General features: G+C 37.6%; 1 protein-coding gene and 2 pseudogenes across 1 annotated transcript; 1 reads left to right on the forward strand and 2 right to left on the reverse strand.

Moving 5' to 3' along the window:
* Positions 1–5,057: 5,057 nt before the first annotated feature.
* LOC120113697 lies at positions 5,058–6,299 on the reverse strand (annotated as a pseudogene).
* A 2,963-nt stretch (positions 6,300–9,262) lies between these two features.
* Positions 9,263–13,007, forward strand: LOC120113698 (annotated as a pseudogene).
* Positions 13,008–13,608: 601 nt separating this feature from the next.
* On the reverse strand, positions 13,609–15,060 carry LOC120113886 (xylulose 5-phosphate/phosphate translocator, chloroplastic-like). Its single transcript, XM_039134941.1, has one exon. It carries the CDS (start codon positions 14,957–14,959, stop codon positions 13,691–13,693), a length of 1,269 nt encoding a protein of 422 aa, XP_038990872.1. The 5' UTR covers positions 14,960–15,060; the 3' UTR covers positions 13,609–13,690.
* Positions 15,061–15,373: the final 313 nt, after the last annotated feature.

Here is a 15,373-nt window from a genome sequence, read left to right on the forward strand (position 1 = left end):
CTTTAATCACCAGCTATATCTCCATCCCTCGGACATTCCGGGTACGATCTTGATCTCGCATCAGTTGTCTGGACCAGATAACTACACCGTCTGGAGTCGCTCAATGCGAATTGCACTTCTCGCCAAGAACAAATTAGGGTTCATCGATGGAGGCTGCTGTCGCAATGATTTTCAGTCCTCTCTTCAAGCACAGTGGGACAGATGCAACGCCCTTGTGCTGTCATGGCTCATCAATTCGGTGAGCAAGGATTTGTCTGCTGGAATTGTTTTTGCCTCCAGTGCAGAGTTCGTTTGGGCCGATCTCGAGGAGCGTTTTGACAAGGTCGACGGTTCCCGCATATTTTTTCTTCATCGTGAGATTACCACGATGGTCCAAGGTGAGCTTTCTATTTCTGCGTATTTCTAACGGTTGAAGCTTTGTGGGACGAGTATGATACACTGGTACCTTACTCGAGCTGTACATGTGAAAATGCTCAGTCCAGTTCATGCCATGTTTCTCAACAGAGATTGTTCCAGTTTCTCATGGGGCTGAATGACTCGTACACTGCCATTCGAAGTCAAGTCCTGTTGATGCAGCCCTTACCTTCGGTCAATAGCGCCTATTCCATGATTAGTCAGGAGGAATCTCATCGCCTTCAGTTATCCGGCGTTGTCCCCCTCTTGGACTCTACAGCACTGTATTCCAATGCTTCTGGCAACCGTCGACGTTTTACTGGCATCTGTGATTATTGTAAGGTGAAGGGCCATAAAAAAGAGAATTGCTATCGCCTTATTGGCTTTCTTTCTGATTTTAAATTCAACAAAAAGAAGGGTTCCCAAGCTGCTATGGTGACTCCTTCTGATCGTGAGGTGTCTACTCCAGCTCCACCAGTTTTTACAGCTGCACAGTATCAGCAGCTTCTGGGGCTTCTAAATTGATCTTCAGCTCAAAGTTCCATTCCAGATTCCTCTGTGAATCTGACAGGTACCTTCTGTTCTCTTACTTATAATTCAATTGAATGGATTCTGGATTCTGGAGCAACTGACCATATTTTGTCAGACTTAAAATGCATGCTCAATCCTGTGCCCTGTACATCCACGCCTAAATTTGTTCAGCTGCCTATTGGCAAATCCTTTGTTGTCACACATATAGGTTCTGTTAGGCTCCCAAATGGTCTTCAATTATCTAATGTTCTTCATGTGCCTCACTTTACTCATAATCTCATTTCTGTTTCAAGACTGGCTCATGAATTAAACTGTGTTGTTTTGTTCTATCCTGACCTTTGCATATTGCAGGATCTTTGCAATGGCATGATGAGGTGATTGGTAAAGAATATAGAGGTCTATACATGCTCAGGTTTCCATCAAATTCTGTTTTTTCTATTTCTACCTTAGAACATTCTGTTGATGCATATACACCTTCTGAAACTTTTCTCAATACTTGTAAATCTGTTGATGCAAATAAAACAAGTCTTTGGCATGCTCGTTTAGGACATGTTCCAGCTTCTCAATTAAGAAAATTGCCTATGTTCATAATGAGAATTTGCATCATGAATCGGTTCAACATTGTTCTATCTGTCCTTTAGCTAGACAATCTAGACTTTCATTTCCAGTTAGCAATTCCAGGACCACCACTCCATTTACATTGATTCATATTGATTTGTGGGGCCTTATCGAATCTCTACTCATGCTGGTCAACGTTTTTTCTTAACTATTGTAGATGACTATACTAGGATGTCTTGGGTGTACTTATTGAAGCTTAAGAATGATGTTGTTTCCTGTCTTCGAACCTTTATCTTAATGGTTAAGAATCAGTTTTCTCTCTCAGTTAAAATTGTTCGTAGTGATAATGGTCGTGAATTTTTCAATTATGAGTGTTCTCCCTTGTTTGTATCTTTGGGAATTATCCATCAAAGTACTTATGTGCGCACTCCTCAACAGAATGGGGTTGCCGAACGTAAACATAGACATCTTTTAGAAGTTGCTCGGGCTCTTCGTTTTCAATCTCGGGTCCCTTTTAAATTCTGGGGAGAATGTGTGTTAGCTGCTTGCTATATTATCAATAGGTTGCCTTCTTCAGTCTTATGTTGGAAAACTCCTTTTGAATTACTATATCATAAACCTCCTTCTTATGAACACTTTAGAGTTTTTGGGTGTCTCTGTTTTGCAACAAATCTTGCTCCTCATGATAAGTTTGATGTTCGAGTCTTTGCTTCTGTCTTTTGGGATACTCTCCAACCCAAAAAGGTTATTTGCTGTTTAATCTTGACTCTAAAAAACTATTCATCAGTAGGGATGTAAAGTTCCATGAAAATCAGTTTCCATTTCATTAATCTTATTCCTTTTATAATTCTGATCTAACCTTTTTCCCATCTACTACCCTTGTTCATGATGATGATTTCCTAGTTTTAAATACTCCAAGTCCTCAACATTCTAGCTCTCTTCATACTACTCCTACTGCATTGAGTACCGATAATGATGAACACACCTCTCAGACTTCAATTCAGTCTTCTGCTTCAATAAGTGCACCTATTCCCTCTAGGAAATCCTCTAGAGTATCTAAGCCTCCTACTTGGTTAAATAACTTTGTTTGCTCTTGTCAATCCTCTTCTTCAAATTTCAGTTCTCTTTCTTATTCTCACTTACCAATTCACACTCAATTATGCTTGTCTTCCATATCTCAAATTTCTGAGCCTCAATCTTATTCTGAGGCTGTTCAAGATCCACTTTGGATTCAAGCTATGAAAGAATAAATACATGCATTGGAGTCTAATAGAACTTGGTCCATTGTTCATTACCACCAGGAAAAATTCCTATTGGATGTAAGTGGGTTTATAGAGTTAAGTACAAAGCATCAGGTGAGGTTGAGAGATATAAAGCTCGCTTGGTTGCTAAAGGCTATAATCAACAGGAGGGAATTGATTTTGTTGACACATTTTCTCCTGTGGTTAAGATGGTAACTATTCGAACCATTTTAGCACTTGCTTCTATTCTTCATTAGCCATTATTGCAAATGGATGTATTCAATGCTTTTCTGCAATAAGATCTTTATGAGGAAATTTATATGCAACTACCTGAGGGTTTTTGCAGTCAGGGGGAGAGGATTGTGTGTAGACTGCAAAAATCATTGTATGGTCTCAAGCAAGCTTCCAGGCAGTGGAATCTGAAATTAACAGAGGCATTGATCTCGACTGGTTATGTTCAAAGCAAGTATGACTACTCATTGTTCATCAAGAGACAACAAGGTAAAATGGCCTTGTTATTAGTCTATGTTGATGATTTGGTAATCACAGTGATAGTAGTGAATTGATTGATGAATTGAAGCAAATGTTGAATAGTCATTTTAAGATGAAGGATTCGGGGGAGTTAAAATATTTCTTAGGAATAGAGGTATTGAGGTCAAAAGAAGGCATACTTTTGAATCAAAGAAAGTATGCACTACAGTTAATCAAAGATACTGGTTTGGAGGAAGCAAAGCCTGCTATTACTCCTCTGGAGCAGAATCTGAAGTTGACTACTTTGGACTATGATAAGATTGTGCAACAGGATAATGAAGATGAACATAATCTTGTTGAAAAGTCAGTTTATCAAAGACTTATTGGGAGGCTGATTTACTTGACATATACAAGACCTGATATTACATATGCAGTGAATCTTCTTAGTCAATTCATGCAGCAACCTAAGAGGTCTCATATGGAGGCAGCTTTAAGAGTAGTTAAATATGTCAAGAAGGAACCAGGACAAGGAATCTTGTTAAAATCCTCTTCGATTTGTCAACTTTCAGCCTATTGTGATTCAGATTGGGGATCATGTCCGATGACAAGAAAATCTGTAACAGGTTTTTGCATTAAGATTGGTGATTCATTGGTTTCGTGGAAATCAAAGAAACAAAATGTTGTAGCAAGGTCTTCGGCAGAAGCAGAATATAGAGCTATGGCAGTGGTCACTTCTGAGTTGGTTTGGTTGCAAGGTTTGCTTACAGAGCTTAGCATAAAGGGTCTGAAGCCTGCAAAACTTTACTGTGACAACAGAGCTGCACTTCAAATAGCAGCTAATCCAGTGTATCATGAAAGGACAAAGCACATTGAAATTGATTGCCATTTTGTGAGAGAAAAGATACAGAAGGAATGATTCAAACTGAACATATTTCAACACATGAACAGCTTGTAGACATCATGACCAAGGCCTTGGGAAGTCAGCAACATGGTTATCTACTATCCAAGTTAGGAGTTGAAAATGTTTTTCAACATCCAACTTGAGGGGGAGTGTTGAGTTTGTAATCAGTTTTTTTTGTTAATAGTTTGTTACAAGTAGTTTTAAGTTAGTTAGGCAGTTAGATTGAAAAGGTTCATATATATATATATATGTAAACAGATTGTAATTTGTGAATTAAGAAATGAAGATTAATTTTTCCACAGCTCTTATATTACTTTTTAACAAACCCAAAGGAAGACGGTTCCTAGTTCCTACTCATCCTTCTCCTAATTTTTTAATAGTAAAAATATTTTTTAAAAAATAGAAATTTATGAAAATACCTGCTCATTTCAGTCAAAAAAAGAAGAAGCCGCAATCGATCACCGTCAACTGTCATCACTAGTGATTTATTCCGATTGAAACGAACACTAAAATGTTCGTCTGAATATGGCTTTGGGTTTTCTTAATTTGATGTATAATTCTCTAAAATTAAAATAAAAAATCAAACCCACGACTCATTTTTTGCAGTCACATTTCAACACAAATTTAAATTTTAACTCATATTTTCCCGTGATTCGATATGTAAGCAGGCAAATCTATTATCATACTCCAAGTAAAGCCGAGGAATATCAAATATGTCTTGAACAAGAAAGAGTTGACAATCGGTGTGGACGGTTGAATATAAGTATTTGTGGGGTGTGTCAGAAGTAAATGAAGAGCGATTAGTGTTTGACAAGTAAATTTATTATTGTCGAAGAAATAGTCTTCCTTTTATGGTAGAATTGATTGATTGAGAGTTAAAGATGACAAGTAAATTAAGCTGACTAAAACGAGAAAATCAATAATTGATTAGAATTTCAGTATTTGATTCGGATATATCAAATTCAATTCGATTTTGATTTAGATATCAAATTTGACAGAATAGCTTCGTCGTCGGACGATAATCCACCTCCATCCGATGCCTTAAAATCGTGGTTTAAATCCGGCGACTCCGAATCGGTCAAAATCGATGAAAGATGAGGCGATTGGGATGAACAACTGGAGTGAAGGAAAGTCGACATTCTAACGTCATCGTCCTTCATCTGTCGCGCATAGGCTTGATAATCAAATCCCGATATGTTTCGTCCACCAAATGCAGCATCCAACGTATCCAATTCAAACATTTCTTCAATTATTTTTCGGCACTTCGGGTCGTTGGAATACACAAACTTCAGTTTCTGGTATGTTTTAGGCTCAAGGAATGGCTTCAACAACTGCCAAAGAGTTTGCATCATTAAAACCATCTGTATACTCTGAAGCATCATAAGTTAAGAGAGTAACAAGTACCATCCAGGAAGATTGAAATAATTTGGGAGGATTGTAGAGGATTCCCAGGCCAAGTCTCTCGGGATAGTGATCCTGCAAGATACGAGCTGTTTCCCGAGACAGCTTAACAGATACGGTCGCCTTTGCCAGCCCTAGGAAATCAACTAACCACACCATCTGCTCCTGATCTTGCTTCAAATTCATTATCGCATTCTCCATACAATATACCAAGTATTTTATCTGCCCTGATCCTGATTTTGTATTCTGAAAACCTCAACTTGTTCAATTTCATCACAATCTTTGTGATATAATATTGATCGATTATTACCTGAAAACCGGGTCTCATGACAAGAACAGGCCTACCAAATTTGTCACAGTAATTAGCTCTGTAAATTTTTCCAGTCTCGGCTTCCTCAGCAATATCTTCCTAATAACACATTCGGATATTAATATAAAGATATGATCTTTTAATTATTTTTTTCAATCAGAAAGAAGCCAAACCCATTTGATCATGTCTGGTTTGTATTGAGCCGCCACTTGATTGTTTTTTTCAACATTTTGGTAGCCTTCTTGGTGTTCCAATTCCTTGCCGTAAGGAATCTTGATATGGATGCATCGGAACAGAGGGCGGGTAGCTGGTCGGCTACTGGGCCAATAAGTTTTCTAACATCATCAATCTGAAGCAAATGGTGGAGTCAAAAGAAAAGGAAAGCTTATTGGTTGATGAATTCTGGTAGTGAAAAATGTATTACCTTTGCTTGTTTCTCTTGGGGCGATGAATTCTTGTCTTTTGCACTTCCTTTCAATTCTTTAGATGACATTTTCCCCCCTCAATCAACGCATTGGAATGAGTAGATGAATGGAGTTAATAAGGAATTCAGAGCTGAATAGAAGGATAAGAAACAAATAAGAAGATTAAAACAAGGGGGAGGACAGCTAACTGGTGGCATTGTTTGTATAATCATGGGAGAGAAACAAGGCATGCACGAGCTTTGGAATTTTCACTAAGCGAGCGAGGGAGGGAGGAGGAGGAGATTCTTCCAATACATGTGCTACTAAATTATTCTCTCATTATTAAGTCATGAATTCTAGACCTAATAAGAATATATTTTGTCATTACCTTAAAATACTCGTTTCTCTCTCATTTAGATAAAATTAATTAAATTTAGAATTTATAAAAAAAATTAAAAATAATATATTGAATTTTGTTTAATGTAATCCAATTATGATATCAACGATTAATTCTTAATCACCAACGAGTTGGTTCACGTGGTAAGCAATTTGATATCGTTTAAGCAGATTTCGAGTTCGAGTCTCAAGACCTCGTGTATACAAAAATATTTCTTAAGAGATTTACTTATTAAAACTAAATATGTGTCGCGGATCAATCTAGATTAATTAAGACGAAACATTAAAACCGGGAGAGAATTTTTTTTAACAAACAATGCTTAAACAATAATTATCCTGTACAGAAAACTAAATATAATTTTAATTTATTTATGTTTTTCTATTATAATGATGTTTCTGAAAGAAGAAAAAGATTTTGTTGTGTTTCTCGGATAAAAATAGTTAAAGTTAAATTTTGGTAAAGTATGCAAATGCTGACTAAACTAAGTTAAAGTTAAAATCAAAGTTTTTTAGATGCCTTGTAAAAGTTATTTTTTAAAGCAATGGTGAAATTATATTTTGATCCCTTCAAAAATGGTAGAACTTATATTTAGGCTTCTAAAAAATATAAAATTATAAGCTAATGCAATGATATGATTACATTTCGGCTCTCCTAAAATTTATAAATGAATTTCAACTCATTTTGTGGATTCACCTTGTCTTGCATGATTATTTGCTGTTAAAAAAAATGGCTCAATCATGATGAGATATATCAATGGCATCCAAGAAGTCCATATGGTGAGTAATAGTAGAAGTCACATGAAGTAGCTAATGGTTCAGGTTTTAGGCCTTATAATGGCACCCCTGACATCAAGTCCATTCTTCCAATGTCCACCATGTTGATAGAGGTCAAAACAAATCTCTCCGGCTGCTTCTTCTGCATTCCCCGGTGTACGAAAATGGTTAAAGTTTGACTCGAATTTAAAATGATATAAATTAATTAATATAGAAATGTTGAGTAAGTAATAAACATAATTTGGTTAAAAGTAAATTTTTTTATTAAAGTAGATATTAATTTATTTAGTTTTCTTTTATAATCAAGTATATATCTATATAAATAGATATTAAAGGTCAGAGTTAGATATCAAGTTCTTTTATTTCACCAAAATATTCTTATATTTTATTCATTCATATTAGTAAATTTAAATTTTTTCCTCTGCATGTGGTTTTTTCCTTTTGCGTTTTCCACGTAAATCCTAGTGTTATTTGTTTTTTCTTTTCGACCGTGTTTTTTTGTTTATCGATAATCATCGTTCCGATATTATAAAACTGATATCAAAGCTTCGAGTTCAAGATTATGACAACAATGAAATATGATATTCTGTTGTTGGATCGAAACACCAGATTCTCGCTATGGCAGGTAAAGATTCGGGATGTTTTTGCACAGTTAGATCTCAACGATGCAATAGAAGGATTTGATGAGAAGTTAATAACATGATAGACGAATGAGGAAAAACGTAAGAATCGTATTGTGCATGATATTGCTCGTGGTCAAACATTTGTGAGCAAAGTTGACACTTATGATAACTAGGTCGATACGCAAAACTAAATCCAAGCTTAGAAAAAATTTGGACTTAATCGGTGTACGTTACTGAAGATTACCCTTTTAAGGGGTGTTGTGGAAGAGGTGGAGAACTTGTTCGTTGAAGTGAAGAATTGTTTTTTTTAGTTTGAGTGTCACATCGAATTTGAGTGTTTTGTTTCGAAACATTGCACTTTTAGAATTTGTGTCAAGGTGAAGATTTGTTAGAGTTTGACTCGAATTCAAAGTAATACAAATTAATTAATATATAAATATTGAAAAAGTAAGAAACTCAGTTTAATTAAACGTAGAAAACTTTATTAAAGTATATTTTTATTCTATTTAATTTTCCTATGTAATCAAATATTTATCCTTATAAATAAATATTAATGGTCAGAATTAGATATTAAAATTTTTTCTTTTATCAAAATCCTATTATATTTTTTTCTTTATATTATTAAAAAAAACTTCTCTACCCATGATTTTTTATTTTGGGTTTTTTTTTTATGTAAATCATGGTATTCTTTATTTTTTATTTTCAATTGTGTTTATATATTTGTCAATCATCGTTGCTACATTATAACAGAATTTGCCAAGGTTGAGCTCTATCCATTACCCTCTAGGCTTCTCCAATAGGCTGACTTGCCTTTCTTGGACTCCGCCGCCATTCGGGAGGGGATACAGTCTGTGCTTGACGGGGAGTTCCCAAACGGATGCTCCTTTTGTCAACTTTATCTCGTACACAACCTCGTATGATGTTGCTGGGGAAAGCTCTGACATTTTGAGCTTCCCCCTCACGTCCAACCAGCATACATGGCTTAATTTCGCTACTTCGAAGTTTTCTTCACTGCAAAATCAGGTAAGTGTTTAGAACCACAAAGATTTACATCAATGGATCAATGGAAACAAACTGTTCCAAATCCAATGTCCTCCAAATCTTTGTTAAGATTTTATTGTTGTGTAACCTAACGGAGTTGTTACTTCTCTTTCTGGTGAGTTGTGTGAGTTTTCCATGCATTAATAACAATTAGTATGAATGAAATGAATATAATATATTTTTTTTGTTTCAGGAGTTGTGACCAATTTCAAGTAGTCATGGCTGAAATAGCTTCTATTTTTGTGTGTCTTATAGTTTCCGTGCTCATTGAAACTGTTGCAACCTTGATCCACGATGAATATGTTGCAATCAAGGGTGTTAAGGAGGATCTGGGAAAGCTGTTGGACACTCTAGAAACCATTAGAGCTGTGCTTGAAGATGCTGAGCAGAGGTCTGCTTGTGATCGATCGTTGAGACTGGCTCTCAAGGGTCAAAGATGCTACTTTTGATAAGGAGGACATACTAGATTCTTTCGCAGCCGAAGCTCACCACGGGAAGGTATGTAGAAACCGAGCTAAAATCCGTGTGGCATCTGAGATCATAAGAACTTCAGAAAGACTTGATTTGATTGCTGAAGACAGAAGAGATTTCAACCTCATAAGTAGTGGCGATGGTGGAAGGTCTCATTCTCAAAGTCCGAACCAGTTTCCACTCACCAGTTCCTTTGTTGAAACTACTGATGTGTTCGGTAGGGAATCTGATAAACAAAGATTAATAGATCAAATGCTATCAAATGAATCTGATAGGGTGGTGTTTCTGTCATTCCCATCATTGGGATGGGAGGCTTAGGCAAAACAACTCTGGCTCAACTCATCTTCAATGATGGAAGAGTTAAGGATCACTTTGAGTATAAGATGTGGGTCTGTGTCACCATTGATTTCAATCTCAAAAGGATACTCAAGGGAATTATAGAATTCCACACTCAAATGGAAGTTTCCAACAACTTGTCCTTCGATGGCCTAGTGTCGTGCTTCAAAGATATCTTGGCTGGCAAGAACTTCCTGCTTGTTTTAGACGATGTTTGGGTTGACAACTACCATGAGTGGGAGCCGCTTCGAAACATTTTGAAGCTAGGAGGTAAGGGTAGCAGAGTTTTGGTCACGTCGATCCGACAAGGTGTCAAACATTATTGGGAACCCAAACTCCCTACAGATTAGAATATCTGCCCCAGGAGGAATGTTGGTCATTGTTCAAAAGAATTGCTTTCAAAGACTGTAATAGCGTGTCGGCGGTAGACTCATGGAATTGGAAGGTATTGGTAGGGAAATCATTGGCAAGTGTAATTGTTTGCCTTTGGCAGTGAAGGCGATGTGAGGTCTCCTGCGCGGTAATGTCATGTAGAAAAATGGAGTTGGGTCTTAAAAGATAGCATATGGGAGCTAGAAGGCGAGAGAAGCCTTGATAAGCCCCAAATTTTGCCTGCCTTGAAATTGAGTTACGATCTCCTGCCTTCCTATTTAAAGCAGTGTTTTTCGTATTGCTCTATATTTCCAAAGGCCTACGTTTTTGACAGGAAGAAGCTGGTCAAGCTTTGGATGGCTGAAACATTTATTCAGCATAGAGTGGCGAAGTAGCTCAGAGGAGACTGGACGCGAATATTTCGACGAGTTGTTAACGAGGTCTTTCTTCCAAATTTTAGACATTGATTACAAAAATAGATACAGAACGCATGATCTTATCCATGAGTTGGCGGTAATGGTTTCGAGTCCAGAGTGCTGCCAAGTCAAGGTTTCAAGTTCCGAGTGCTTCCAAGTCAAGGATAACGAACCATGTGTTTTCGCTTGAGAATCTCGTCATGTCTCATTGTTTTGCCAGGACTTAGAGAGTCCGACCTGCAAGCAGGCTTTTAAGACATGTAATAAGCTGCGCACCCTCCTATTGCCTACTGAGTACTTGAAAAGCATAGAGTGCAGGCTCTGGACCAGATGTTTCGTTCTCTAAAATGCATTTGTGTCTTGGATCTAAGTTCGACCTCGATCTCGGAATTGCCAAGCTCTGTTGAAGAGTTGAAGCTATTACGCTCCTTGGATCTCTCCAGGACCGAGATCAAAAGGCTTCCTGATTCTGTATGTAACCTTTGGAATTTACAGACCCTTAGGGTGCCTTTGGCTCTTTGAATTGCCCAAGGACTTTGGTAAATTGGTTAACCTGATTTATCTTAAGCTAGATGAGATGTTTTGGTTCAAGTGTAGGACACTACCACCAGGGTTGGGAAACTTAACCAGACTACAGAATCTGCATGCATTTCAAGTATTCAAAGTCGAAGGTAAAACCGGACATGGCATCGGAGAATTGAAGGACATGTCGAATCTTACAGGAAAGCTGCATATATCCAACGTGGAGAATGTGGTGAACGCAACTGAGGCAAAGCTAAACCAGAAGGAGAGACTTGAGAAGCTGGTGTTAGAATGGAGTGACATACAGTTCAACAACCAAGAAGATGAAGTCAGAGCAGATAGGGACCTCAAAGGCCTTCAGCCTCATTCCAATCTCAAAGAGTTGGCCCTTCATCACTTCAAGGGCTCTAATTTTCATTCGTGGATGACGGATGATCATCATTTCCTTCCAAATTTAGTAAAACTTACATTGAGTAACTGCACTAAGTGCACTACATTCTCTGTTGGTCAGCTACCTTGCCTTAGAGAGCTCTACATCAAAGGGATGCTGGAACTGGAAGAATGGCCAGAAGCTCAATGTCATTCATTGTTTAGACTACATATCAGTAACCGCCCAAAGCTAAGGACGATACCGGAATTGATGTTAAATTTAAGAGCTCTGAAGATAAAAAAGTGTGATTCACTCAAGGCTCTTCCATTTGCTCCTTCTCTGATGTCTTTAATACTTATTGACAATCTTGTTCTGGAGAATTGGTGAGAAGGTGGGCTCATTACCATAGATGATCAAGGCAACCGAGCAGGAAAACCTAGGCCTTCTTTGATTGATCTTTTGGAGTTGAAACTGGAGAACTGCCCCAACATCCGAGCACTTCCTCGGATGGTTTTCCCTCAAAAGCTGGAAATAAAAGGATGTGCACACGTGACCGCCCTTCTGGTGTCGCGACAACTTCAGCATTTAGCTCTGGGATTGTGCTCTAATGATACACTCGTAAGGAACATACCATGTACCAACTCTCTCTACTCGGTCATTTCAAACATCTCAAACCATACCTCCTTCCCAAGATTGCCACATCTTCCGGGGCTTAACAGTCTGTATACAAGTGACTGCGAAGACCTCTCTTCGTTGTCTGAAGAAGAAGGGTCATTGAAAAGCTTGTCATCTCTCGAACTGCTCTCCGTTCGAGGGTGTCCAAAGCTCGAATCACTTCCGGATGAAGGGCTGCCAAGAGCACTCCAATGTCTAGTGATTGGCTCATGTCGCATTCTGAAATCTCTAGGTTCTGGACAGACCTTGAGGAGCCTTGCCTCGCTCAAGGACTTGTATTTGGAGGATTGTCCCTCGATTCAGTCCTTTCCCGAGGATGGACTACATCTCTTCAGCATTTGGAGATTAATGGATGTCCTCTGCTTATGCAACAATGCCAAAAGGGCGGTACAGAATGGCCAAAGATCGAGCATGTCAAGGACATGGAAATCAATTCCGTATCGATGGTCGCACCGGAAATGGTCTCCTCTGGTTGGTTGCAGGAAGTGGGTTTCTTTTTAATTCTCTCTCACATACTTTGATTTATTGTTTCATGTAAACAAACAACCATTTCTCAAACACATTCTACGTGTAAATCATTCTTGTTCATTATCAGCTTCAAGCTTAAAGGGGAACCAACATATGGTGGTATGTGTTTTGCAGGGCCGATAGTGGTTGGTTAAATTACTGCTGTCCATGGCGGATGACTTAAAATAATGATTGTTATTTCCAAATATTGTGTTTGTAAACATACATTTAAGGAGCCGTTGAATAATTGATTACTGTGCTATATCTACGTTGTAATTTGTGTTTCCTCTTTATTTCAATTTTAAATGTTTTACTGTGTAATTGAATCATATTTTAAATTTAAGGCAAATACTTTGTGTTTGGGAATTGATAGATGAGTTTTGCAAATTATAATATGTTATTTAAAGTATTTTTTTATTAGTTAACGAAATGTTATAAGTTGTTCTTTATCTTAAAACGAAATGTTAAAATTAAAATATCAAAGAATAAAGATTAAAAAAATTATTTTTAAAAAATATATTGAACTAAACTATAGTTGGCGACATTTTTACATTATTTTTGGTTGGTGCAACAACCACCAAAATCAGAATTTGAAATGATGAGGCATTGCTTTTCATAGTATCAGGTTATGGATTAAACCAGCCATCCAAGGTTAGATGGTTACCAATTCCTTCAAGTTCAGGGTTTATTATTAATTATGATTTAGTTATATTTGAAGAATGCAATTGGTTGGTTAGGTTAAGTTAATACAAGCTTGCATAAAAGATTGGATGTCACTTTAATCATCAAACACAAAGCAAGCCTGCAGACCGCAGTAATGAAAAAGTGCAGATTAAGGAAGCAAAACAAAGGTCGTTTATTAACATTTATAAAAGAAAAAGTTATGAAAGAAAAAGATACAAAAGGCAAATGTCTTGAGATCAAAACGAAAGACCCAAGGAAAAAAAGTTCAAAACTTTGAAGAAATTACTGAAACCTTAGCTCTTCTTTTCACCATCTGAGCTCTTCTTCTTAGCTGTAGCTTGAGAATACAAGAAAGTTCCAAGAATGGCAATCCCAGATCCAAGTGCATTCAAAGGCCGAACTGGATTCCTAAACACCAACACAGTCGAAACTATAACCACCACTCTCTTCATCGTGTTCCCCACCGAAAATGTCAAAGGGCTAATCTCATCGAGTGCCTCATAAGACGATTGATTGTACAGATGATAAAATATCCCGGAAAGCAAAACCCATAGGTAAAATGTGGAGGCTTTCCCCACTGTTTGGATTGCATTGTGATATCCTTGAACCCATTGGGACCCTTCAACCACAACAGCCACTGGAAACAGATAAAACAGAGAGATTATACTGATACAACCATAAAGATTCAATCCGTTCACTTCCTTGAAGTTCTGCAAACTTTTCTTGGAATAGATGTTTCTCAACACGAATCCGACATTGCTGATCAAAGCACCCCATAAGCCTTGGGGATTGAAGGAAACTTCAGTTACGGCAGCTAGAGAACATCCCAGAACAATGGGGAGAATAGACAGCCAGACTTTTAAAGGGTATGTATCACCGAGGAATGAAGAAAAAACAACCGAAAACACGGGCTCCGATGATTTAATAACATGAGTGAAGGAAACGGCAACTTTGGAAAACGAAACACAAGCCGAGATGTGGCCTATTGTGTGAAACAACGCGGGTCCGAGGAGTGCGATAATGAAAGGCTTTGTGATTTTGGGACAAGGTTGCAACTTTAAAGACCAGAGAACCAACATCCAAACGGAACCGGCAAAGAGTTGAAAAGAAGCGAGAAGCCATGGGAATGAGAAGACATTCAACGCTTTCTTATTGTAAATATTAAAGACAATGTTCTGAAAGTACCAGAAACCGAACACGAGTGCAAGCTGTAAAGTCTTGGCCTTTGACTTAGCTTCTGCGGCTTCAACAGATTCAGCTCCTGGATTCGGTTCAGATGATGCAGCTGCCTTGGGAACATGGGATCCTGGTTTCCTATATGGGTTTTCAAGGATATTCTCCAAATGAGATGTTTTGGCGGTTAAAGCTTGGATCTTTCCCAAAGGGAAGCCATGGATTTTGTTGAAGTTGCAGAGTTCGGAACTGAGAGGGGTGGATTTGTTAAGAAAAAAGGGAGAGTGAGTAAAGTTATGGGGAATTTGGATCCTTTTAATGGGATAATGCTGATGAGTGGATTTAGAGAAAGCGACGGGAGAGGAGGGTATGGGATTCAAAGTAAACATTTGTACTGCAGGAGAAAAGGGTTTATCTGCTATAAGCGAAGAGGAAGAAGGAAGAAAAGGAAAGATATTTCCAGTGGCCGCCTCTTTGTTTGGATCTTAAAGTGTTCCTTTTCTGTTCATAATTACGCAACTGTTTTGGGTTGCTAAATTTCGAACGTTTGTATTGGGTTTTATTAACCTCGAAATAAATTACTATTATACAATCAAACAATTAAACCCTACCTAAAAAAGTTTTCAAAAAGTTTAAAAATAAATTAATCACTAATATTATTGATTTGTGACAAATTGATTATTCAACATTAAGAGTCGTTAACGTAGGCAGGGCCGATCCTGGGCCAGGGCAGGAGGGGCGCTCACCCAAGGCCCACAAAATAAATTTTTTTATTACAATATTTTTTTTATTTTTCTGATAAT

The sequence above is a fragment of the Hibiscus syriacus genome, unplaced genomic scaffold, assembly GCF_006381635.1.
Source record: "Hibiscus syriacus cultivar Baekdansim isolate YM2019G1 unplaced genomic scaffold, ASM638163v2 tig00110213_pilon, whole genome shotgun sequence".
NCBI lineage: Eukaryota > Viridiplantae > Streptophyta > Magnoliopsida > Malvales > Malvaceae > Hibiscus > Hibiscus syriacus.